This window comes from Budorcas taxicolor, chromosome 2 (assembly GCF_023091745.1).
Source record: "Budorcas taxicolor isolate Tak-1 chromosome 2, Takin1.1, whole genome shotgun sequence".
Lineage (NCBI taxonomy): Eukaryota > Metazoa > Chordata > Mammalia > Artiodactyla > Bovidae > Budorcas > Budorcas taxicolor.
In genome coordinates, this window is record NC_068911.1 from 155171288 (window position 1) to 155194083 (window position 22796).

The following is a 22796-nucleotide window of genomic DNA, read 5'->3' on the forward strand; positions in this document are numbered from 1 at the left end:
CAGAGGTTTAATTGGGAAAGGGCACCTGGGTGGAGAGCAGTAGGGTAGGGGAACCCAGGAGAACTGCTCTGCTGTGTGGCTCAAAGTCTCGGGTTTTATGGTGATGGGATTAGTTTCTGGGTGGTCTTTGGCCAGTCACTCTAATTCAGAGTCTCCTGGTGGCACAAGCATCGCTCAGCCAAGATGGATGCTAGCGAGAGGGGTTCTGGGAAGTGGACGGACCCACAGTGTCTCCTTTTAACCTTGCCCGAACTCTTCCATTTGGTGGTGGTTTATCAGGATCCCCTGTCATAAAACAACTCATGCCTGGCCAGGGTGGATGGTTTCAATCAGTGTGCTTCCCCTAACAAGAGTACTGGAGTGGCTTGCCATTGCCTTCTCCGGTGGGAGGACTATTCCAACTATTTGGGGCAAAGGGTGGAGATTTCTAGGAATCCAGCTAAGTTAAGTTAAGTTAAGTCGCTCAGTCGTGTCCAAATCTTTGTGACCCCATGGACTGTAGCCCACCAGGCTCCTCCGTCCATGGGATTCTCCAGGCAAGAATACGGGAGTGGGTTGACATTTCCTTCTCCAGGGGATCTTCCCAACCCAGGGATTAAACCCAGGTCTCCTGTATTAGAGGCAGACGCTTTAACCTCTGAGCCACCTATTGCCCACTTTTTGGTCTTTTGATGGTGACTTTGGACTATCCTGGAACCTCTGGGTGTGTCATTTAGCTTGCTGATTGAGGAGAAAGGTCTAATCAAAGTTGACTTGTCTGCCATCTTGGACCCATTTAATTCTAATCTGTTTATGTTGTGTCCTCAGGCTATGTCATTCTTTAGAAAGTTGTGCCCTACCCCCACCCCCACCACCACCACCCTTCTTTCCCGTTTCAAAACCACTGGTCTCTGAGGGTTGTAGAATTCACATACAAAAATTTACAAATGAGTCCAAAAGCTCTAAAAACTGTGAGGTGTACTCTTAATCTAAAACAACATTCCCAAAGTGTTTACTGAGCACTCACTACACACTGGGAAAACTTTTCCATACAAAAGTAAACAGTGAAGATAAATTCCAGGAATAGAATGTGGCTTAGTAATAGATTACGCTTTAGTCAGTAAAACCTGAGTTGAATCCTCCTTCTGGCACTTGGAGACTTGGGTTCGACCCCTGGATCAGGAAGATCCCCTGGAGAAGGAAATGGCAACCCACTCCAGTATTCTTGCCTGGAAAATCCCATGGACAGAGAAGCCTGGTGGGCTACAGTCCATGGAGTCGCAAAGAGTCAGACATGACTGAGCGACTTCACTTTCACTTTCTGGCTCTTAGTTGTGTGGCTTTGGTTAGTTTCCCATCTCTGAGCCTCAGTTTTCTCATCTGTAAAGTGGGAGTATATGGCAAGCCACTCCAGTATTCTTGCCTAGAGAACTCCATGGAAAGAGGAGCCCAGTGGGTTACAATCCATTGGGTTGCAAAGAGTTGGACACAACTGAGTGACTAACACTTTCACTTTACTATTTTGTGGAGGTTTATTGCTACTGCTAAGTCACTTCAGGCATGTCCAACTCTGTGAGACCCCATAGATGGCAGCCCACCAGGCTCCCGGGTCCCTGAGATTCTCCAGGCAAGAACATTGGAGTGGGTTGTCATTTCCTTCTCCAGTGCATGGAAGTGAAAAGTGAAAGTGAAGTCACTCAGTCGTGTCTGACCCTCAGCAACCCCATGGACTGCAGCCTTCCAGGCTCTTCTGGCCATGGGATTCTCCAGGCAAGAATACTGAAGTGGGTTCCCATTTCCTTCTGCAGGGGATCTTCCTGACCCAGTAATCAAACCCAGGTCTCTTGCATTGCTGGCAGATTCTTTACTGACTCAACTATGAGGGAAGCCCCTAACTCTTTATTATTTGTTATAGTCTAAATGGTCCTATTGGGGCTTCCCTGGTGGCTTGGACGGTAAAGCGTCTGCCTGCAATGCAAGAGACCTCGGTTTGATCCCTGGGTTGGGAAGATCCCTGGAGAAGGAAATGGCAATCTGCTCTAGTACTCTTGCCTGGAAAATCCCATGGATGGAGGAGCCTGGTAGGCTACAGTCCATGTGGTCACAAAGAGATGGACACAACTGAGTGACTATGTATATATAGTCTAACTGGTCCTACTAGACCCCACCTCTCCCAAGACAATCCTTGTACTCAAGCCTCTCCTACAGTTAGGGGAAGCACACTGACTGAACTGGCCCACCCTGGCCAGGCCCTTTAGTAACCATTTGTATGAGTTGTTTTATGACAGAAGATCTTGGTAAGGAATACGGAACTAATAAGCCACCACCAACCGGAAGAGTTCAGGAAAGGTCTAAAGGAGACACTGCGTGTCCATCCACTTCCCAGAATCCCTCTCGCTAGCATCCATCTTGGGTGAGTGATGTGTGCACCATCAGGAAAGACTCTGAATTAGAATGATTGGCCAAAGACTACCCAGAAACTAATCCCATCGCCATAAAACCCGAGACTGCGAGCCATGTGGCAGAGCTGTTCTCCTGGGTTCCCTTACCCTACTGCTCTCCACCTGGGTGCCCTTTCCCAATAAAATCTCTTGCTTTGTCAGCACATGTCTCCTCGGACAATTCTGAGTGTTAGACAAGAGCACGCTCTTGGGGCCCTAAAGGAGGGCCTCCCCCTTCCTACAACACTACCAGGTTGTTCCTTTCCCAGTGGTTTGTCCAATACTCCAAGCTTTGGTGGCCTCAAGGCCTTTACAACTGCAGTGTCCTCTAACTGGACTGCTGTTTCTCCTGATCTGGATCAAGTGGGCTCCTCTTCTTCCTGGTCTCTGCACCAATACCCTCTTCTTGGAGGTGACCATCTTACCTGCACGTCTGCCTCCTGCCCCAACCACCTTGCGCTTCTCCAAGGCATTTGTTGCTCACTAAAAATACAGATTAATTTGATTTTTAAAAAATAGCTGTCCCTGGTGGCTCAGATGGTAAAGAATCTGCCTGCAATGCAGGAGACCCAAGTTCAATCCCTGGGTCAGGAAGATCCCCTGGAGGAGGGCATGGCTCCCCACTCCAGTGTTCTTGCCTGGAGAATCCCCTTGGATAGAGGAGCCTAAGTGAAGTTGCTCAGTCGTGGCCGACTCTTTGCGATCCCATGGACTGTAGCCTACCAGGCTTCTCCGTCCATGGGATTCTCCAGGCAAGAATACTGCAGTGGGTTACCATTTCCTTCTCTAGGGGATCTTCCTGACTCAGGGATCGAACCCGGGTCTCCTGCATCAGAGGCAGATGCTTTAACCTCTGAGCCACCAGGGAATGCTTAGAGGAGCCTGGTGGGCTACAATCCATGGGGTCGCAAAGAGCCAGATATGACTGAGTGACTAACAGTACTAAAATATAAGTTTCATGATCTAGGAGCTCTGGTTTTTTAACTGATGCATCCCCAGTCCTAGAATAGTGTCTGACATTAGTAAATGCATAATTGTCAAATACATGAAGGATGAGTGGCTAATTCAGAGGGCTACTGGGAGGATAAAATGTGATTAAATTAGTTATGGTGTGAAAGTACTAAGCACATGCCTGGCACAGAGTAAGAATTGGGTTGGCCAAAAAGCTTATAATTTGTAACACAGAATTTATATTTTTTTATAACATCTTGTGGGAAAAACCCAAAGGAGCTTTTTTGGTCAACCCGACACTTAACTGGGTTGAGTAGCATTTGCTCCAAATTCATGTGTACCCAGAACCTGTGAATGTGGAGGAAATGTAATTTTTGCAGATGTAATCATGTTAGGATGCACCAGACTGGTTTAGAATAGACCCTAATCCAAAGACTGGGACTGGTGTCCGTATAAGAAGAGGGAGATCTGGGCACAGAGAGTCACACTGGGAGAATGCTCTGTGACAACAAAGAAGGAGATGGCGTGATATTGCCTGAAGACAAGGACTGCCACACCCAAGAATCAAGGAATGTCATTTCATCAGGGAAGGCAACTGAGGCCCACAGTGATGTCACAAGCCACTGGAAGCTGGGGTTAGTACCTGGTCCCCAAGGGGACAAAAATGCCTTGTCTGAATATGCATTTTTTGGCCTTGTGCTCCATATGCCATGTTTGGCTTTGACTCTACTATTTGGGAGAAAGGGAAATCACAACATCAAATTTGGGAACTATATAACTTAAGTGTCTTCATGGGAAAGCATATTTCTTTATTATATAAAAAGAAAAGGTCCTGAGCCACAATTCCTACTTTAAAAACAGAACCACAGGATTTCCCTGGTGGTCCAGTGGTTAAGAATCCACCTGCCAATGCCGGGGACACAGGTTCGATCCCTGGTCCCAGAAGATTCTACATGCTGGGGAGTAACTAAAACCCATGTGCCGTAACTACTGGATCCTCACGTCTACAGCCGATGCTCTGCAATAAGAGAACCCACTGCAATGAGAAGCCTGGCACCACAACTGGATAGTAGCCCCATTCATTCACCGCAACTCAAGAAAGCCCATGCTCAGCAACAAAGACCAAGCACAGCCAAAAAAAAGAGAAAACCCTACAGAATTTGGTCCCTGCTGCTGCTGCTGCTAAGTCACTCCAGTCGTGTCCGACTCTGTGCGACCCCATAGACAGCAGCCCACCAGGCTTCCCTGTCCCTGGGATTCTCCAGACAAGAACACTGGAGTGGGTTGCCATTTCCTTCTCCAATGCGTGAAAGTGAAAAGTGAAAGTGAAGTCGCTCGGTCGTATCTGACTCTTCGAGACCTCATGGACTGCAGCCTACCAGGCTCCTCCATCCGTGAGATTTTTCTAAGCAAGAGTACTGGAGTGGATTGCCATTACCTTCTCCAGAATTTGGTCCCAGTGGCTGTAAATGACCACAGCAGATGGAAGAGGAGCCTTCTGCTTCTAGGACTGAACATCTCTTTGTGTGACACAGCCTGATTGGGCCAGCAGTTCTGTGTCTCTTCTGTAAATTAAGTAGAAAATGGTTATTTGCCAAGAGTTTTATTGCTCTCTTAGCCACCTTGATCTTGCTTGCCAGACAGGACTGGGAAGAAGAGCAGAAACGCAGACACAAGGGAGACCACGTCATCCTTGAAGGCTACATCCGAAAGACTTCCTGGCCTGAACTGACAACTGGATATACAAGGTCGGTGATGTGCAGGTGTGCCTGCCTAGTCATGTGTGCAACCAAATACTTAGCAGCTTTACATGGGGGCTACCAGGAAACCCCAGGCTTCAGCTGCAGACTGAAGACAGAAGGATTGAATTGCACTTTCCTTGCAGGCTGGTCAGCTGGGCCTAATTTGACTGTTGGCTTTCTCTGTGAGGAAGTGCAGTGTCTCGAGAGGATTCAGGAGGGAGAAGGCAAAATCAAGGTCGACAGGCAGGATGTTTTCTTTGCTCTTCTCCTGAGATATCTAAAGCCCGCGCTGGTGCGGGGAGAAGTCAACTTCTCCTCCAGATCCTTCAACACCTTGTTCTTGTCTGGTCTCAAGTGTCTAAAGGCAGAGTGGGGGAAAAAAAGCCGGTGGGAGGGGCAAGCACTATCTTTCTTAATGCGGAACACCAAGAAAGAAAGAATCAGTGTTCCTCTCCACGTATCTAGGTGTTCCCCAGTTGCCAAATCACAAGGGCAAGGGCAGGGAGGCGGAGGGATGACTCGGAATCCACTCGAAACCCACTCGGTTGGTTCTTGAGCAATGTCGCAGAAGTTTGGGGCTGTGGGGAGATGCGACATCACGCAGAATTTGGCAAGAACTCAAAAAATGTTCTCTAGCGGGGCTCGCGCTCCCTGCCAGAAGTGGGTAAAAGCAGAGACTAGAGGCTGGATGCGGGGAGTTGGGGGGGGCGGTGGGTGGTGGTGATGGAAAATCTCACCTCTCTTTGAGATCAATAGTGAACAGGAAGGTCCCTAAGCGATCGGCCAGTGTGCGCCAAGTGGACTCACGCAGATCCACACGTGCGCGGCCGCTCCCCATTAGGTGGCACTTATGCACCAGCCGACAGGGGTGGGGACACCTGTACCTTTTCGCCCAGTTTCGAGCCTGCCGGACGCCAGAGATCACCCGAGTCCGCGCGGGCCCGCCGGAAGGAAAGGAGCCGGGACGTGCCCTGCGCAAGGTGGAGGCGAACACCTGGACGTCCGCGCGCGCGGGGGGCGGGCGCTAGGACCCGAGCGGCGCACCTGTTGGCTGGCGCCCCGGGCTCCGCCCGCCCGCCAGCCACCCCGAGCGCCCAGCCCGGCGCGGGCGAGGGCGGGAGGGAAGGCGCGAGCCGAGGGCACCGGGCGGTGGCGGCGCCGGCGGCTCCGGGAGCACCATGGCCGAGCTGCTCTGGAGCCTGCAGGATTCCCAGCTCGTCGCCCGCTTCCAGCGCCGCTGCGGGCTCTTCCCCGCGCCGGATGAAGGCCCCAGCGAGAACAGCGCGGGCCCCGCGGACGGCGAGGCGCGGACGCCCGAGCTCGGGCATCTCCCCGCCGCCAAAGGCAAGGGCGCCGGGGAGCCGGCCAATGGGCTGCGGAGACTGGCGGCCCCGCAGGTAACCACGGGCCAGGTGTTCGCAGAGGGGGGAGGTGAAAGGGGCAGATCGCTCTGCAGCCTGCGTAGGTCCAGCCGACCCCGCGACGCGGCGAGGGGCTTCCGGCGATTCTTGCCGAGCCGAGAGGGCCGCGTCGCCGGTGGTGACCCGGCTGTTCGCGCAGTGAGTCCCACCCCTAGGATGACACCCTCTAACGCTGCCAGGTGACAACTAGGTCTGTTAAGACTTCAGATGGACCCTGAGCTAAAGCTATTTAGAGATTTTTTTAAAGAGTCTCTTTAGAGATTTTCTGCCGTCCTAAGTATATGTTCATGTATATTCTTCCAAATGTAGGAGAGTTACATAATTGAAAAGAGGAGCGGAAATGTCATTGTCATTTTCGGGAGAGGCTTCTCTGGGGAGAAATTCCGACAACTCCCCCCTCCCTCATTGTGAGTTTCCGCGCCATCCCCTTTGTTTGATCCACACTAAGATGGTGCAGTAGAACTCCGCTTGCTCCTCACCGTCCTGCACCGCCGGCTCTCCAGACAGAATTGCGGGTTTAAATACTGCTGCTGGAGAGATTTACCAACCCCACCGCCTACTAACAGTGCTGTTGTCCAGGCAGCGCGCTTCGCTCCCACCTTCCCCTAGAGTCTTCGGGTCCCCCCGGCTTGGTGGGTCTCTTTTTAGCCGACACCAAGTGACTCTGAACAGATGCTGTCAGGAGGGAGGCTCACGACACTGTCCTTCAGGCTGCACAGTGTGGTTATACAATCCACTGCGGCTTTGGGAAGCCAGCGCATCGGCGCAGTGCACAAGGACTCCAGGCACGAGAGATGAGACAGGCTGCAGATGCCAACGTGCCCGGGCGCAGGGCTGCCCTCTGGGAGGGCGGACTCCTGGCAGCAGTGAGACACCTTGGGCCCGGACAGCGTCTGTGCCCTTCCCGCAGGGGAGGTGGAAAGTGACAAAGGAAAAGGGAAACGATGGATTACTACTCTTTGATGGGGGTGGTGGTCTTGGTGGTGGAGGAGGAAACCAGGCATTTTTTCTTCCTAGAAGTTTTGATGACAGGAAGGTGGCATGTATTTATGTGTAGATTTCTAGATCTAGTAACTGAGGAATTATGAAGAACCTGGCTTTCACGGGGAATGGAATATTGTGGGCGTTAAGTGGTAGGATTTAATTAGAGTGTGGGGGTGGGCGGTGGGTTCCACTCCAGAGAAATCTTCCTCCGCGATATTTTCTTTTCTCCTTTTGTGTTTCCTTCTCCATCCCACAGGACACCCAGAAACTTTTAGAGACCTTCGAGAGCCCCTGCCCCTTTCCTCTTGCTTTCTCTTTAATGGTGCAGAGAGGAGAGATTAAGAACCTGCCTCATTCCTGAAACGCTGTCTGGCATTTTCTGGGGGCACAGTTTATATCCACAGGTAGATGCATGGGCTGCTCCCTGTTGCTCTCTCCTCTAGCATCTACTCTGTTTTTTTAGTCCAGGGAGCTGAAGAAGAGCACAGTTTTCCACTAGTAGTTCTCAAACTGTTTCAAACCTTACCCTTAGTCATTTAACTTTCAGATCTGGAAAAGAAACCTCCTGCCCTTTAAAAGCAAGAGGAGCAGGTTTTCTTGTAGAAAGGAGTTATCTTGCTCCTTTCAGTGAAGGAAATGAAAGGGTCATCCCCTTTCTTTCCTCTTTTAAAACAGTTTTTTTAAATTGGAGTAAAATTGCTTCACAATGCTGTGTACTGCAAAGTGAATCAGCTATATGTATACTTAGATCCCCAATCCCCTTTCCATCCTACACAGGACCTCACTCACTATAGATCATGTAAGAGGGTTAAAAATCCATGATAGGAAATCCCCACATGCAATGGGCAAAAAAATGAGAGCACTTAATAAATAATGGGATAATGTTTTTAAAGCTGGGTTGGTATCAAGTGACTTGGGAAGATTCATATTTTGCAAGTACAGGTGGAGTTCCCAAAGCAAGATGATTGCATACTTGCCCTCAGATAATTGATAGGACCTTAAAGGGACAGCGGACAAAACTTCTCTCCAATTAGCTACTCTTCCCCTTGGCCTCTGCCTGGCTTGTGGCTTGTCTGAATTGCCTGTCCATCCTCTGAGTAAACTCCCACTCATCCTTCAGTTTCAAAGGTCAGTTCCTCAGGAGACACTTTCACTCACTCTCCAATCTCCCTCCTCTTTTTATAGATTCTCTTTTCTTAGCAGTTTTCATCACAGCCTTTATCACGTGGGTTAGCGTACCACTTTGTGGCTGATTATTGCTAGCCTCTTCCAGGGGATGATAAGCTCTAAGAATGCAGGAAACTTGTCTACAGTGCTTATTATTTGCTCCTCATGACCTGGTGCCTGAGAGCTCAGTGAATTTTATAAATAAGTGAGTGCAGATTGCAATATAAAATTGCCCTTTAAAAGCTAAACAAGGAGGTTTTTTTTGCAGAGAAGTATCTTCTTACTGCTTCGGTGTTCAGTGAACCAAATGGTAGGGTTTCCCCCTCCCATCCAACACTCTTCGCTCGCTATATCATGACAAAGAGACTGTTCAACATTCAAGATAAGAAACTGAAGATTTCAAAAACTGAAGTATAAATATTGAAAATCAAATTTTTCCACATAATCTAGAAGTCAGGCAGCACCAAGGTATTGATTTAAGATATATCAGACAACAGAGAAGTTGTTTTCTTCGCTGAGTAGCTTTGTTGTTGTTTAGTTGCTATGTTGTGTCTGACCTTTTGTGACCCCATGGACTATATGGAGCCTTCTAGGCTCCTCTGTCCATGGGATTTCCTAGGCAAGAATACTGGAGTGGCTTGCCATTTCCACCTCCAGGGAATCTTCCCAATCTAGGTATCAAACCTGCAGCTGGCTGATTTTCTACCCCTGAGCCATCTGGGAAGCCCCTGAGTGACTTCAGATAGTAAAAGTCTAATTTTTTCTTACCTTTCATGCTTTCTGTATTTCTTGTAGTGCTTATAAAGCAGGGACAAGTAGGAAAATGAAGAAGGGCTTCCTTTACACATTGTTGTAACACCACACACTTCTAGCTTAAAGATTAACTACATCATTTACAAACCAGGCTGGGCTGAACTTGCACAAAGCTGTCATGGTATAAATTAGACTGGACCTCATAGATTTCCCAGTGGGCCTACGTGTCACAGACAGAAAAAGTTTGAGTCCTAAAGAGTTAAATGCTTTGTTGAGGACTTTCCTGATATTACACAGTCAGATCCGTGACTTACGTTTAAACTTCTTTCTACATGTGCACCTTCCTCGGAAACCAGCTCGAGGCCTTATTCTGTCTGCATCATGGAGGACGTGTGAGGTGTTGGGACTGTTCTCAGTCAGGGTAGAGACTTAATGGAAAGAGGAGCAATTGCTCTTGGTTTGTAAAGGTAACTGGTTTGCAAGGGTAACCAGAGGAGGACATTCTTGGAAGTCACCAGGAGCACTAGGCAGGGGTCTTTGGACCCAACTAAGTGGGGGACAAAGGCCTGGACAGAATTATGTTTATTTGTTCTGGAGTAAAGCCAACCTTGAATACAATGGTATTTTGATTTCTGTCCTCTTTGCTTGCTCAATACAGTTGCATCAAGTTAGATTTTGTAGTGCGTTTCCCATTGTTACGTTAGACTGTGGTTAATGTTTCCAAATTGCACTGTGCTCGATAAATACTATTTGATAAGTAGGTTATTTTTTAGAAGTCTTTGCACTCCATCCGCATTTTCCTCTTAAAATTTTTGGGGTCCTCCAAGACTGTCAGTCTATAAAACCCCACCCTTAATTTTATTGGTTTGTTAAAGTGCAAAGGACCAGGGTCTAGCTCTGTGCTGATGTCATTTTGAACTTCTCTAGGCCTTTGCTGGGAAAAGGCAATGACACCCCCCTCCAGTACTTTTGCCAGGAAAATCCCATGGACGGAGGAGCCTGGTAGGCTGCGGTCCATGGGGTCTTGAAGAGTCGGACACGACTGAGCGACTTCACTTTCACTTTTCACTTTCATGCATTGGAGAAGGAAATGGCGACCCACTCCAGTGTTCTTGCCTGGAGAATCCCAGGGACAGGGAAGCCTGGTGGGCTGCCGTCTATGGGGTCACACAGAGTTGGACACGACTGAAGCGACATAGCAGCAGCAGGCCTCTGTTGTCCATCCTCAAAATGAGTAGAGTGGAATAGAACCTTGGGTTTCCAACTATGGCTATACATTACAGTCAGTTAGAGAAGCTTTAAAAACAAAACAAACAGGGATTTCCTTGGTGGTTCAGCAGCTAAGACTCCGTACTGCTAATGTAGGGCGTCCAGGTTTGGTCTCTGGTCAGGGAACTAGATCCCACATGCCGCAATTTACACCTGATGCAGTTAGATAAAAAATTAAAAAAACAAACAAGCAAAAAATCAATGTCCAGGATCCAGGTCAGAAGTAGGGCCCCAGTGTATGCGTGCTCAGTTGCCAAGTCCTGTCTGACTCTTTGTGACTCCATAGACTGTAAGCCCGCCAGGCTCCTCTGTGCATGGGATTTGCTAGACAAGAATACTGGAGTGGGTTACCATTTCTTACTTCAGGGGATCTTCCCTGTGTCTCCTGCGTCTTGTACATTGGCAGGTGGATTTTTTACCACTGAGCCACCTGTGAAGCCCGGGGCCCCAGAGAAGCTGGCAAACAGAAGTAGGAAGCTCTGAATCTCTTTCCCTGGGACCCACCTCCCTTAGTGTGTTTAGGACAAGGGTAGTGATGGCTGGAAGCAGCAGTCATGGTGTCTATTGACATTTTGACTTGATTATATCTAAACTGTGCCTTGGTTATCTTTAGCTGGATGCTCAGGTTGGAAATGGCAAAATAAGCCTCTGTGAAAAGGTACATTTTTTTTCCTCGTTGCAGATATGGTTCAGATGCAAAAATATGAGAAAAAATACAAAGAAAAAGTTAAACCCATGTCCATTATACCACTGCTGAAAGATAAGCACCTGGTAAATGTTCAGCCTGAATTTTAATGGCTATATATTGCTCCATAGCATGGATGTACTATAATTTAGTCCACCTCTTGGTAAGCCTTTAGTTTCTTTCTAGTTTCTGCTTTAAAAATATTATTTTTGTGTGTGTAGCCTGCAGGCTCCTCTGTCCCTGGGATTATCCAGGCAAGAATACTGGAATTTTGCCATTTCCTTCTCCAGAGGATCTTCCCCACCCAGGGATCCAACCCATGTCTCCTGCAGCTTCTGCATTGCAGGCAGATTCTTTACTGCTGAGCCACTGGGGAAGCCCCACATATCTTGGTAGTCTTGTTTTTATTTATTTATTTTTTAAAATATTTATTATTTATTTGGCTGAATCGAGTCTTAGTTGCGACACACAGGCTCTTTCATTGTGGTACATGGGTTCAGTTGCTCCAAAGCATGTGGGGTCTTAGTTCCCCAACCAGTAATTGAACCCACCCACGTTCCCTGCATTGCAAGGCAGATCCTTTACCACTGGACCACCAGGGAAGTCCCGATAGTCTAGTTTTTGAACTGAGATATAACTGACACAACTTATTAGTTTCAAGTATGCAACATGATTCAATATTTGTATATATTGTGATGTGATCACCACAGTAAGTCTAGGTAACATCCATCACCATACAGAGTTACAGTTCTTTTTCTTATGATCGGGACTTTTAAGATCTGCTCTTTCAGCAGTTTTCAAATAGACAATACAGTATTAACTATAGTTATCATGCTGTTCATTACATCTTCATGACTTATTTATTTTTTAACTGGATGTTTGTATCTTCTGACCATCTTCATCTATTTTGCTCATTGCTGTCCTCCACCCCCCACCTCTGCATGCATGTGTGTGCATGCTCAGTCGTGTCCGACTCTGTGACCCTATGGACTGTAGCCTGCCAGGCACCCCTGTCCAGGGGATTCTCCAGGCAAGGATACTGGAGTGGGTAGCCATTTCCTTCTCCTGGGGATCTTTCCAACCGTGGGATCAAACCAACATGTCCGGTATCTCCTTGCACTGGCAGGCAGATTCTTTATCATGGAGCCATGTGGGAAGCCCCACCCTCATTCTGGCAACCATCAACTTGTTGTCTGTATTTGTGAGTTGTTTGTTGTTGTTTAGATTCCACATATGAGTGAGATCATACTTCATTATTTATCTTCATCTGACTTATTTCACTTAGCATAATGCCCTCAAGGCTTCCCAGGTTTCCTTTGCCATGCAGAAGCCTTTTAATTTAATGTAGTCCAACTTGTTTCTCTTTGCTTTTGTTGCTTCCACTTTGGGTGTCAAATCCAAAAAATCATTGCCAAGACTGATGTCAGTCTTTGATTGCTTTCTTAATTTAAATTTCCAGGCTTGTAATTGCTGGGTAGAAATATGTATATATTATGGCTTTCAATAAGTATTACCAACTTGTCATGCAGAAAGGGTGGAGGGATACATAGCTATGAGTGCAGCTTTTCGTACACCCTCACCAGTCTTAGATATTAACAGTCTCTTTACTCTTTGGAGAAAATAGGCCATCTCTGCTTCTGTCTTATCTTTGCTTCCTTGATTGCCAGCTAACACTTATTGATCAGCTACTGTGTTTCTAGGACAGTTCTCAGCCTTAAAGGTACAAGATACAGGAGATTTAGTTCCTGCCCTGGGAAAGCCACAAAGAAAATAATGCAATGCAGCAAATACTAGAATTCAGGGAGAAATAGGTGGTCAGGGAGACGAGAGCAGGAGTCATGGTGATCTCTATCAGGGAACCCATGATGTCTTGAATCAAGGCTTAAAGGGCAGTAGGTAGCAAATAGTTGAAAATATAAGACTCTGGTTTTCTTACATGGAAATCTCATGTAATGAAACATAAAGACACATTACTATTATTTTTGGTGAGTAGTGATAAGTTCATCTTGGCATAAAAAGAGTCCCAGCAGGAGACAGATGGTTTACTGATAAGGGGTCACTGAAACTCTCAAAAATGATTACATGGCAACTTTTATGTTATATATGGTAGTGGTGGTTTAGTCGCTCAGTAGGTCCAACTCTTTGCCCACCAGGCCCCCCCCCCCGCCCCATGGACTGTAGCCTGCCAGGCTCCCCTGTCCATGGAATTTTCCAGGCAAGAATACTGGAATGGGTTGCCATTTCCTTCTGTAGGGGAACTTCCTGTCTCTCGGATCAAACCTGGGTCTCCTGCATTGCAAGTGGTTTTTTTACCAACTGAGTCACCATATTTTACTGCAATTTACAAAAAAAAAAAAAAAAAGAGATGAAGGAATGGAGAAAAAAAGGAAACATAGGCTCTACTCCAGGGGGAGAAATCATAACTTCCCTCTCCTTAAGTGCGGGCTGCACATAGTGACTTCCTTCTGAAGAGTACAGTATGGAAAGAGGGAGACGGGCAGAAAAAAAGAGTTATTTTACAGTGTAAAACCTGACAATGCCACCTCAGCCAGATGATCCAGGCTGATGTCAACAGTGATGAGTGAGTCATGTTGATGTGTGTGCTCTTGGTGTGCACTGACATGATAATTTCTTGATCCATGTTGAAAATGGCACTTCACCTCTGTGACCTTCTTCCCCCAAAGTGAAGTGAAAGTGAAGTCGCTCAGTCGTGTCCAACTCTTCGAGACCCCATGGACTGTAGCCTACCAGGCTCCTCCCTCCATGGGATTCTCCTGGCAAGAGTACTGGAGTGGGTTGCCATTTCCTTCTCCAGGGGATCTTCCCGACCCAGGGATCGAACCAGGGTTTCCCGAATTCCAGGCAGACACTTTAACCTCTGAGCCACCAGGGAAGCCAAACTCTTCCCCCAAACTCTCATTCTAATCGTGAGAAAGACACCAGGCAAATCCCAGTTGAGGGACATTCTACAAAACACCTGTCCTCTTCAACACTGTCAAGGTCATCAATCATAAGGGATGTCTGAGAAACAGTCACAGCCAAGAGGAACCTAAGGCAATAGACGAAGAAGTGTAATTGTGGAGTCGTGGATGGGACCTTGGAACAGAACAAAAAAAAGCATTCGGTAAAAACTAAGGACATCTGAGTAAAATATGGATCTTGGTTAAAAATAGCACATTAGTATTTTAACCAGTGTATCATATTGGTACGATGTTTAAAGATGGGGAAACAGGCTGCAGGGACTTCCCTAAAGGTCCAGTGGCTAAGACTCCACATTCCCAGTGCCCGGGTTCCATCCCTGGTCAGGGAACTAGAGGCCACATGCCACAAGTAAGAAGTTCACACGCAACAACTAAAGATCCTGTGTGCTGCAACTAAGACCTGGCACAGCAAAATGAATACATATTAAAAAGAAAAAACAGGCTGCAGAGTATATGGGAAGAATGTAGAATATGTGGGACCTTTTAAAGGGGGAATGAATGAGCAGTTGAAGAAGTTCAAAGATGGGATCCTTTACAAAGCTGTAGGAAGAGTTGGGAAAAGTCAGCATGGGATGATGAAGTATCCTAAAACAGACGACTTTAGCCTAAAAAGGTGAGGGGAGACGATGGCATTCTGGTATCCCCAGACCCAAGGAGAGCTTAGTATCAGAGAGGCCCCTGACGGAAATGAGCCCTTTAGTGGAGAAATAGCCACAACCGGGCAGGAGCTGAAAGGGAAACTTATTTCTAACTTCTCTGTATGCCTTCTCCTATCCCAACAGTTGCCTCTCTCCCTCCAAATTCAGTCAGAAGCCAGGGAGCCTGGGCTGATGCATTTCAAGGTCAGCCCCACCCTGGAGAAACACGGAGAGTGGATCTGGAAGGACAAATGAAGATTATCCAGTTGTGTAAAGAAGTTGGTGTTATATTGGCTGTAGTGTTGGGCTAGAGCCAGAGTTGAAGTGTGGCTTCCTGCAGAATTTGGACCTCATCCTACAGACAGGGAATAGCAAGTCAGTTTCATCCCATGTGCCAAATCAGAATTTTCAACTCAGACTTGGTCTTGAGAAAGGTTCTTGGGGTGTCAGTGTGCTTCCTGAGAAAGAGTGTGAGGTTGAATGGTGATGCCTGTGTGGGGAACTGAGGGACCTAGTGCTGAAGCATTTAAGAAATGATGATGTCATCCCTTGTGTGCAGAATCTAGAAAGAAAGGAACAGAAACAGACTCACAAACTTACAGAATGAACTTATGGTTGCCAGGGGGTAAGAATGGGGGAAGAGATAGTTAAGGGAGTTTGGGATTGACTTTTACACAGTGCTGTATTTAAAATGAATCACCAGGAAGGTCCCACTGTATATAGCCCAGGGCACTCTGCTCAGTATGCAGCGGGAAGGGAGGGGATTTTAGGGGAGATTGCTTATTTGCTCAGTTGTGTCCTATGCTTTGCAACCCCATGTCTGTAGCTCACCAGGCTGCTCTTTCCATGGGATTTTTCAGGCAGGAATACTGGAGCGAGTTGCCATTTCCTTCTCTACAGGATCTTCCCGACCCAGGGATCGAACACTTGTCTCTTGCATCTCCTGCATTGGCAGACAGATTCTTTACCACTGCACCACCTGGGAAATCCTAAGGAGGGAGGAGAATGGATACAAGGATATGTATGACTGAATCCCTTTGCTGTATACTTGAAATTATCACAACATTGTTAGCTTTGTATACATATTTTTTTAAAAAAAGAAATGGCGATGTTATAGTCAAACAGCATCAAACATGAGACTAACATAAAATCAAGCCTTAGTATCTGTTTTGGGTCCTTGGTGATACTTTGAGTGTCTTCTGCACCTAAAAATGCCTTAGGAGGAAAAAGAGCACAAGTGGTTTAAGATGCAAGTTGCCATGTTTTGAATCATGGGACCCCATCATTACAGCTGAAAGCTGGTTGGATCAGCGATCAGCCCTAAGTCAAAGGCAGCCTGTTTAGGCTGGTCAGTATTTTATGATGTAACCCCACATGGGAACTTCACCTAACTGGGATACTGCATCATGGAGGGTGACTAAGGGAACCAATTTAGTGGCTCCCTTAGGGAGTCTGAATGGAAGACCCAGAGGCAGGGACATAAATGGTAGAATGGTGATGGACTTCAGAAAGAAAGAGGAGGTCGTAAGCAGAAGTCTCATGACAGAGAAAGCAGTAGGAACGCAGAGAGTCCACAGCAATGGGTGGTAAAAGCAGCAGGAGTCTTGAAGGGTAGAGTCCACTTCTGAAGGGGGGAGGACTGCTGACTTTCAGGACAGAGTGGCTTAGGGTGAGGCCAACACGGTTTGTGTCCTTGTTATTGTTCAGTTGCTCAGTCATGTCCAGCTCTTTGCCACCCCGTGGACTGTAACACGCCAGGCTTCACTGTCCTTCACAATTTCCTGGAGTTTGCTCAAACTCATGTCCATTGAGTTGGTGATGCCATCCAACCATCTAATCCTCTGACATCCCCTTCTCCTCCTGCCTTCAATCTTTAACAGCATCAGGGTCTTCTCCAGTGGTTTGGCTCTTCACATTAGGTGGCCAAAGTATTGGAGCTTCAGCCTTAGCATCAGTCCCTCCAATGGATATTCAGGATTGATATCCTTTAGGATTGACAGGTTTGATCTCCTTGCAGTCCAAAGGACTCTCAAGAGTCTTCTCCAACACCACAGTTCAAAAGCATCAATTCTTTGGCACTCAACCATCTTTATTGTCCAACTCTCACATCCATACATGATGAAAAAAACCCATAGCTTTGACTAGATGGATCTTTGTTGGCAAAGTAATGTCTCTGCTTTTTAATATGCTGTCTAGCCTTGTCAGAGCTTTTCTTCCAAGGAACAAGCATCTTTTAATCTCATGGCTGCAGTCACCGTCTGCAGTGATTTTGGAGCCCAAGAACTTCTGAGGATTTATGTAACTCACTGGAGGGGACCTGAGTGGGTCTCCACTTGCAGCCAGAACATGCTGGTCTCTGGTTCTCTGAAGACTTGCACATAATCACAATTAAATCATTAGTTCCAGCATTTTTTGTGAAGTTGGCCAGGTTTCTCTTCCTCACCTATGCATTCTCAAGCTAACATGCGCCTGGAACCTGTTAATCTGTCAACAGGTACCTGGCACTCCCTGTTGAACGAAGCATGTAACTGTGCTGAGCGCGACCTTTTCTTTCTTGGCAGAAATGTGATGTCCCCTGTCAGAACTGGGGTCATTTGGTCCCTGACCACTCTGTCTGTGTCCTCCTTTAAGCTTAATGGTGTTTTCAAGTGTTAGCGCCTTCCTTTTTATCCAGGAAACTGATGAAGGATTTTGATTAATGAATAACTTTTTTTTTTTAATTGGTTTGCTTTCTTCTGTTGGACACTGTGAAGGGAATTCAGGTATCGCTAGAAGTTAATGATGGTGAAACACCTGCCAACTTTAAAAATGTGATTAGGTGACTGTTTTAGGAAGGCTTTTGATAGCAAGTCTGATCTAATTTTAACTTTTGATTTATAATTAAGAGGCTGAAACTTCCCAATTTTAAAAGCACTTTTGCTTCTGTGGGTACAGTTAATGATTAAATCTTCTGTTGTCCTGATAAGAATTATGTCTCGAGCAATGGCATTTTTCTTGCATTTCATTTGGTACACAGTTTTCCGGAAGAAAATAATACTGTCACCGTTTCCTGGCAACACATTTGGAAGGCTCCTTTCTCTGTTAGAAAGCTATGGAAATACTAAAATTGGGGCATACACTGGTTGTTATAATCTGGCTTGCCTGGTGAGATATTTTCTACATATTAAAAAAATAAAAAAGTGAAAGTGTTAGTCGCTCAGTTGTGTCCGACTCTTTTTGACCCCATGGACTGTAGCCCGCCAGATTCCTCCTCTGTCCATGGAATTCTCCAGGTAACAATACTGGAGTGTGTAGCCATTCCCTTCTCCAGGACATCTTCCTGACCCAGGGATCAAACCTGGGTCTCCTGCACTGCAGGCAGATTCTTTACCGTCTGAGCCACTATTAAGAAAATGAAATACTGAAAAATCCGGCAAGACTGTGATTCACATTTTTTTTCCCTCTTGACTCTGGCTTGAAGCAGTGTAGGCTAATTAGCAAAGTGTTTTGAAAACAAAGAAAGAATCCTTAGGCGTGTACCAGGGTGGATGGCAGTAGGGAAAGAGGTGAACCACCTGAGATCTTGAGAGCAGGGTTAGGAATTTTGGGAATGGGGAGTACTGGTTTCTTGGAACCATTTAGAAATACTGCCTCTACTCCCTCAAATGCTAAGTGGCAGTTTTATACCTCTTTGTTTAATAAAACAAAAGGAAACAAAACACCGGATTCATTCTTGCTTTTTTGTTAATGCTGTGTATTTAGCAATCATGCCTGCAGGAGAAACTTGATCTCTGGGTATGTTTTGATTTTGCCAAGTGGCAAAAACTTTGTTCTCACAGTGTTTTATGGGAAAGAGCTCATCAAAGCAGGGACTGAGGAGGGGAGGAGTTAATGATCCTGCAAAGAGGGCTTCTGAGGGTAGAATGTTGGCAGCTGAAAAAGGGTGTGTTAATCTCTCAGTTGTGTCCCACTCCTTGGGACCCAATGGACTATGCCTGCCAGGCTCCTCTGTCCCTGGAATTCTCCAGGAAAGAATACTGGAGTGGGTGGCCATTCCCTTCTCCAGGGGATCCTCCTGACCCAGGGATCAAACCTGGGTCTCCTGTATCGCAGGCAGATTCATTACCCTCTGAGTCACCAGGGCAGCTGAGAGGCCAGGGCTTAATTGATGGGGAAAGGGCATAGGTGAACTTTTTTTGTTTTTGCAGTTAAAAAAAAAAAATCCTGTCTTGATATGATAGGTGACTTAAAAGGTGGCGGTGAAGTAGAACTTCAAAGATTTTGTTAAAAGCATGATAGGTGAAAGGAGGCTCTATTAGAAGTTGGTTTTCTCCTTTCTGAATCTTGATCTGATTTTTTTCAACCAGGAAGCTATTAGATACTTTGAAATTAATGTTTATGCTTTTCCACTATTAAAGGAATGAATGTTCATGTTAGAAATAGTGGAAGACACCAAAAAGTATAACGAAGAAAACAAAATCCTGTCATAATTCTGCAACCCAGAGAAAAATATTAATGTTTTAAAGTAGTACTTCCTTTATCTCTGGAAAACATAGAATATTTACGTAATCAACATCCTGTGAAGGTATAACACTGAGATCAGTTTCTGTCACTCATATCATGAGTGTTTCCCCAGATCACTGGATAGTCTTTATATGATTTAATATTTGTATTATAGTTTATCAGATGATTGTAACTTTGATTTTTAAAGCATTTTCTCAACTATGCATTTTGATTGTTTCATTGTTTATCTTTGTACTTCAACTGGAGTTTAAATATTTAATTGTTTCTGGAGAACTGGAAGAAAAGCTCATTTCAGAGCTCTTCACACTAACTGCCAAATTGCTTTTTGGAAAATGTATCTCAGTTATTGTTCTGAACAGCAATCCAAGACTGCTAGTCTATTGTCAGCATTTATTATCTTTTTTTGCATTTTCTTTTTCTTTATTATAATATACTGTGTGCATGCTCAGTTGTGTGACTCTTTGGGACCCCATGGACTGTAGCCTGCCAAGCTCCTCTGTCCACGGGATTTCCCAGGCAAGAATACTGGAGTGGATTGCCATGTCTTCCTCCAAGGGAACTTACAGACCCAGGGACTGAACTCCCATCTCCTGCATCTCCTTCAGTGGCAGGCAAATTCTTTACCTCTGAACCACTTGGGAAGCCCTTATTAAATATAACTTCAGTATAAGTGCAGTATAACTTCAGTATAATAAATGTAAATACGACTGTATGTCTGGATTCCAGTAACTATTGCCCAGATGAAAATATAGAGCATTCCAGAACCTCAAAAAGCTCCCCTGGACTTCCCTGGTGGTCCAGTACCTAAGACTTTGAGCTCCCAAAGTCAGGGGCCTCGATTTTGATCCCTGATCAGGGAACTAGATCCCACATGCCGCAACTAAAATCTAGCACAGCCAAGTAGTTAGAATGCTTTTTAAAAAATACCACTCTTACCCCCAGATAACCACTGATTTCCCCCCATCACCAGAGCATAGTCTCACCTCCTCCTGAACTTCATATAAATGAATCATATAAGCTGTACATTTTTCATGCCCATTGGCATGCATTGCAGGAACATACAATAGTGTGTTTATATGTTCTACTGTCTATCGACACTTAGGTTTCTGTGAATAAAGGACAACATCAAGTATTACCTTTAAAGCATTGTTAAGTTTTATTTTGAAATAAAACTTTTAAAAGTTTGTAAAAATAATATAAAACATTCCTATATACTCTTGACCAGTATTCTCCTAATGTTAACATCATATATAACCACAATACAATTATCAAAATGAGGAAATAGTATGTAATCTATGGGCCTTATTCAGTTTTCATGACTTGCTTTACTAATCCCTTTTTGCTATTCTAGGATCTTATACAAAGCCAAAAATTGTGTGTAATTGGTATGCCTGTTTAATTCAACCTGGACGTTCTTCAGTTTGCCTTTTCTGACCTTGACTGTTGAAGGGTCCAAGCCAATTATTTTGTACAGTATTCCTCAACCTGGGTTTGTCTGATGTTTTCCCATGATTCCATTCGGGTTCTATAATTTTAGCTGGAATGCCACAAGCAAGATATTATAGGATGCACATGATGTGGATTTGTTCCATTCCTAGTAATTTTAACTTCACAGATCTTTTAAGCTGCTTCAGTGATGTCTTCCATAAATGTTTTTCTCTTTGTAATTAATAAGTATCTTATAGGGCACTATTTTGAGGCATTATAAATATCTTTTTTTTCTGTATACTTTCATCCCCTAATTTTGTCATTCATTTAAAAAAGTAATCTGCCAAACTGATAGCAGATTAAAGCATCTCATTATTTTGGTTTTGTATTTCTTTTTATCTCTAGTGAGGTTGAGTAATTTTCTTTTATTTAGCAGATACTTGTGTTATTTTCTTGAATGGTCTGGTTTTATACTGTATCCACTTTTCCACTGTGATTTTAATGATTTTAATTTTAATGATTTTAATGATTTCCTTACTGGGTTTTGATGGTCTCCTCAGTTTATCCATTGTGTATTAAGATCTTCCACTGTACATCAGCTAACATAATCTCACAACTAATGGATTTATAACTTTTTCTTGTAAAAAGAAAATATTTGGAGCCTGAAAGAGTGAAGGATGATGGGGGTTGGGGGTGATAGCTCCCTTCCAGACACAGGGTTTACATAAGTCATGCCTGGCCCCCTGGTCCTTCTGCCTACTCCCTCCCGGTCAGGTCTATCATTCACAGCCTGTGACATGTTTGTGATACTTCAGTAGCCTTGGGCAGGGGCTGAAGATTCTGAAAGAGTTAAGCATTTATCCTCTGGCAACTCTGAGCCAAGAAGGCAATGTATGCATAGAGGATGTTCCCCTCACTTTATAATATTATGACTGCAAAGCAGGGAAACAAATCTGTTCTGTTGTGCAGAGGGTGGCAGACAATTCCAGAGTCCTCCCTGCTTTGGGTCTCCCTCTTCTGCATGGTTCCTTGAGGAGGCTTCAGAACAGCCGTCTTGCCACGGTCATTTACAACACACATATCCTCAAACAGAAAGAATGGAATGAATATTCCCAATATTTATTTAGTAGTATATTCTGGCATAATGATTGCTTTTGGAGAAGCAGGACTATCATCTGTTGATCACTTAATTTTGCCTCCATCTCAACCCTCTCACCAGTTCAGTTCAGTCGCTCAGACATGTCTGACTCTTTGCAATCCATGGACTGCAGCACGCCAGGCTTCCCTGTCCAACTCCCGGAGCTTGCTCAAAATCATATCCATCGAGTCGGTGATGCCATCCAACCATCTCATCCTCTGTTGTCCCCTTCTCCTCCTGCCGTCAATCTTTCCCAGCATCAGGGTCTTTTGAAATGATTCAGCTCTTTGCATCAGGTGGCCAAAGTATTGGAGTTTCAGCTTCAACATCAGTCCTTCCAATGAACACCCAAGACTGATCTCCTTTAGGATGGACTGGTTGGATCTCCTTGGAGTCCAAGGGACTCTCAAGAGTCTTCTCCAACATCACAGTTCAAAAGCATCAATTCTTCGGTGCTCAGCTTTCTTTATAGTCCAACTCTCACATCAATACATGATCACTGGAAAAACTGTAGCCTTGACTAGGTGGACCTTTGTTGGCAAAGTAATATCTCTGCTTTTTCATATGCTGTCTAGGTTGGTCATAACTTTCCTTCCAAGGAGTAAGCGTCTTTTAATTTCATGGCTGCATTCACCATCTGCAGTGATTTTGGAGCCCAGAAAAATAAAGTCAGCCACTGTTTCCACTGTTTCCCCATCTATTTCCCATGAAGTGAT

At 45.4% G+C, this 22796-nt stretch overlaps 1 protein-coding gene and 1 non-coding gene across 2 annotated transcripts in view; one reads left to right on the forward strand and one right to left on the reverse strand.

Annotated features, from left to right (window-relative positions):
• Nucleotides 1-3215: 3215 nt before the first annotated feature.
• TRNAQ-CUG (transfer RNA glutamine (anticodon CUG)) lies at nucleotides 3216-3288 on the reverse strand. Its single transcript has one exon. It is a non-coding gene; the product is annotated as a tRNA-Gln (tRNA).
• Nucleotides 3289-6291: 3003 nt separating this feature from the next.
• Nucleotides 6292-22796, forward strand: part of SGPP2 (sphingosine-1-phosphate phosphatase 2) — a 155265-nt gene continuing 138760 nt past the window's right edge. Inside the window, exon 1 of the mRNA XM_052660957.1 lies at nucleotides 6292-6510. Within this exon, the coding sequence (XP_052516917.1) occupies nucleotides 6292-6510 (219 nt within the window). The remainder of the gene's footprint in view (nucleotides 6511-22796) is intronic.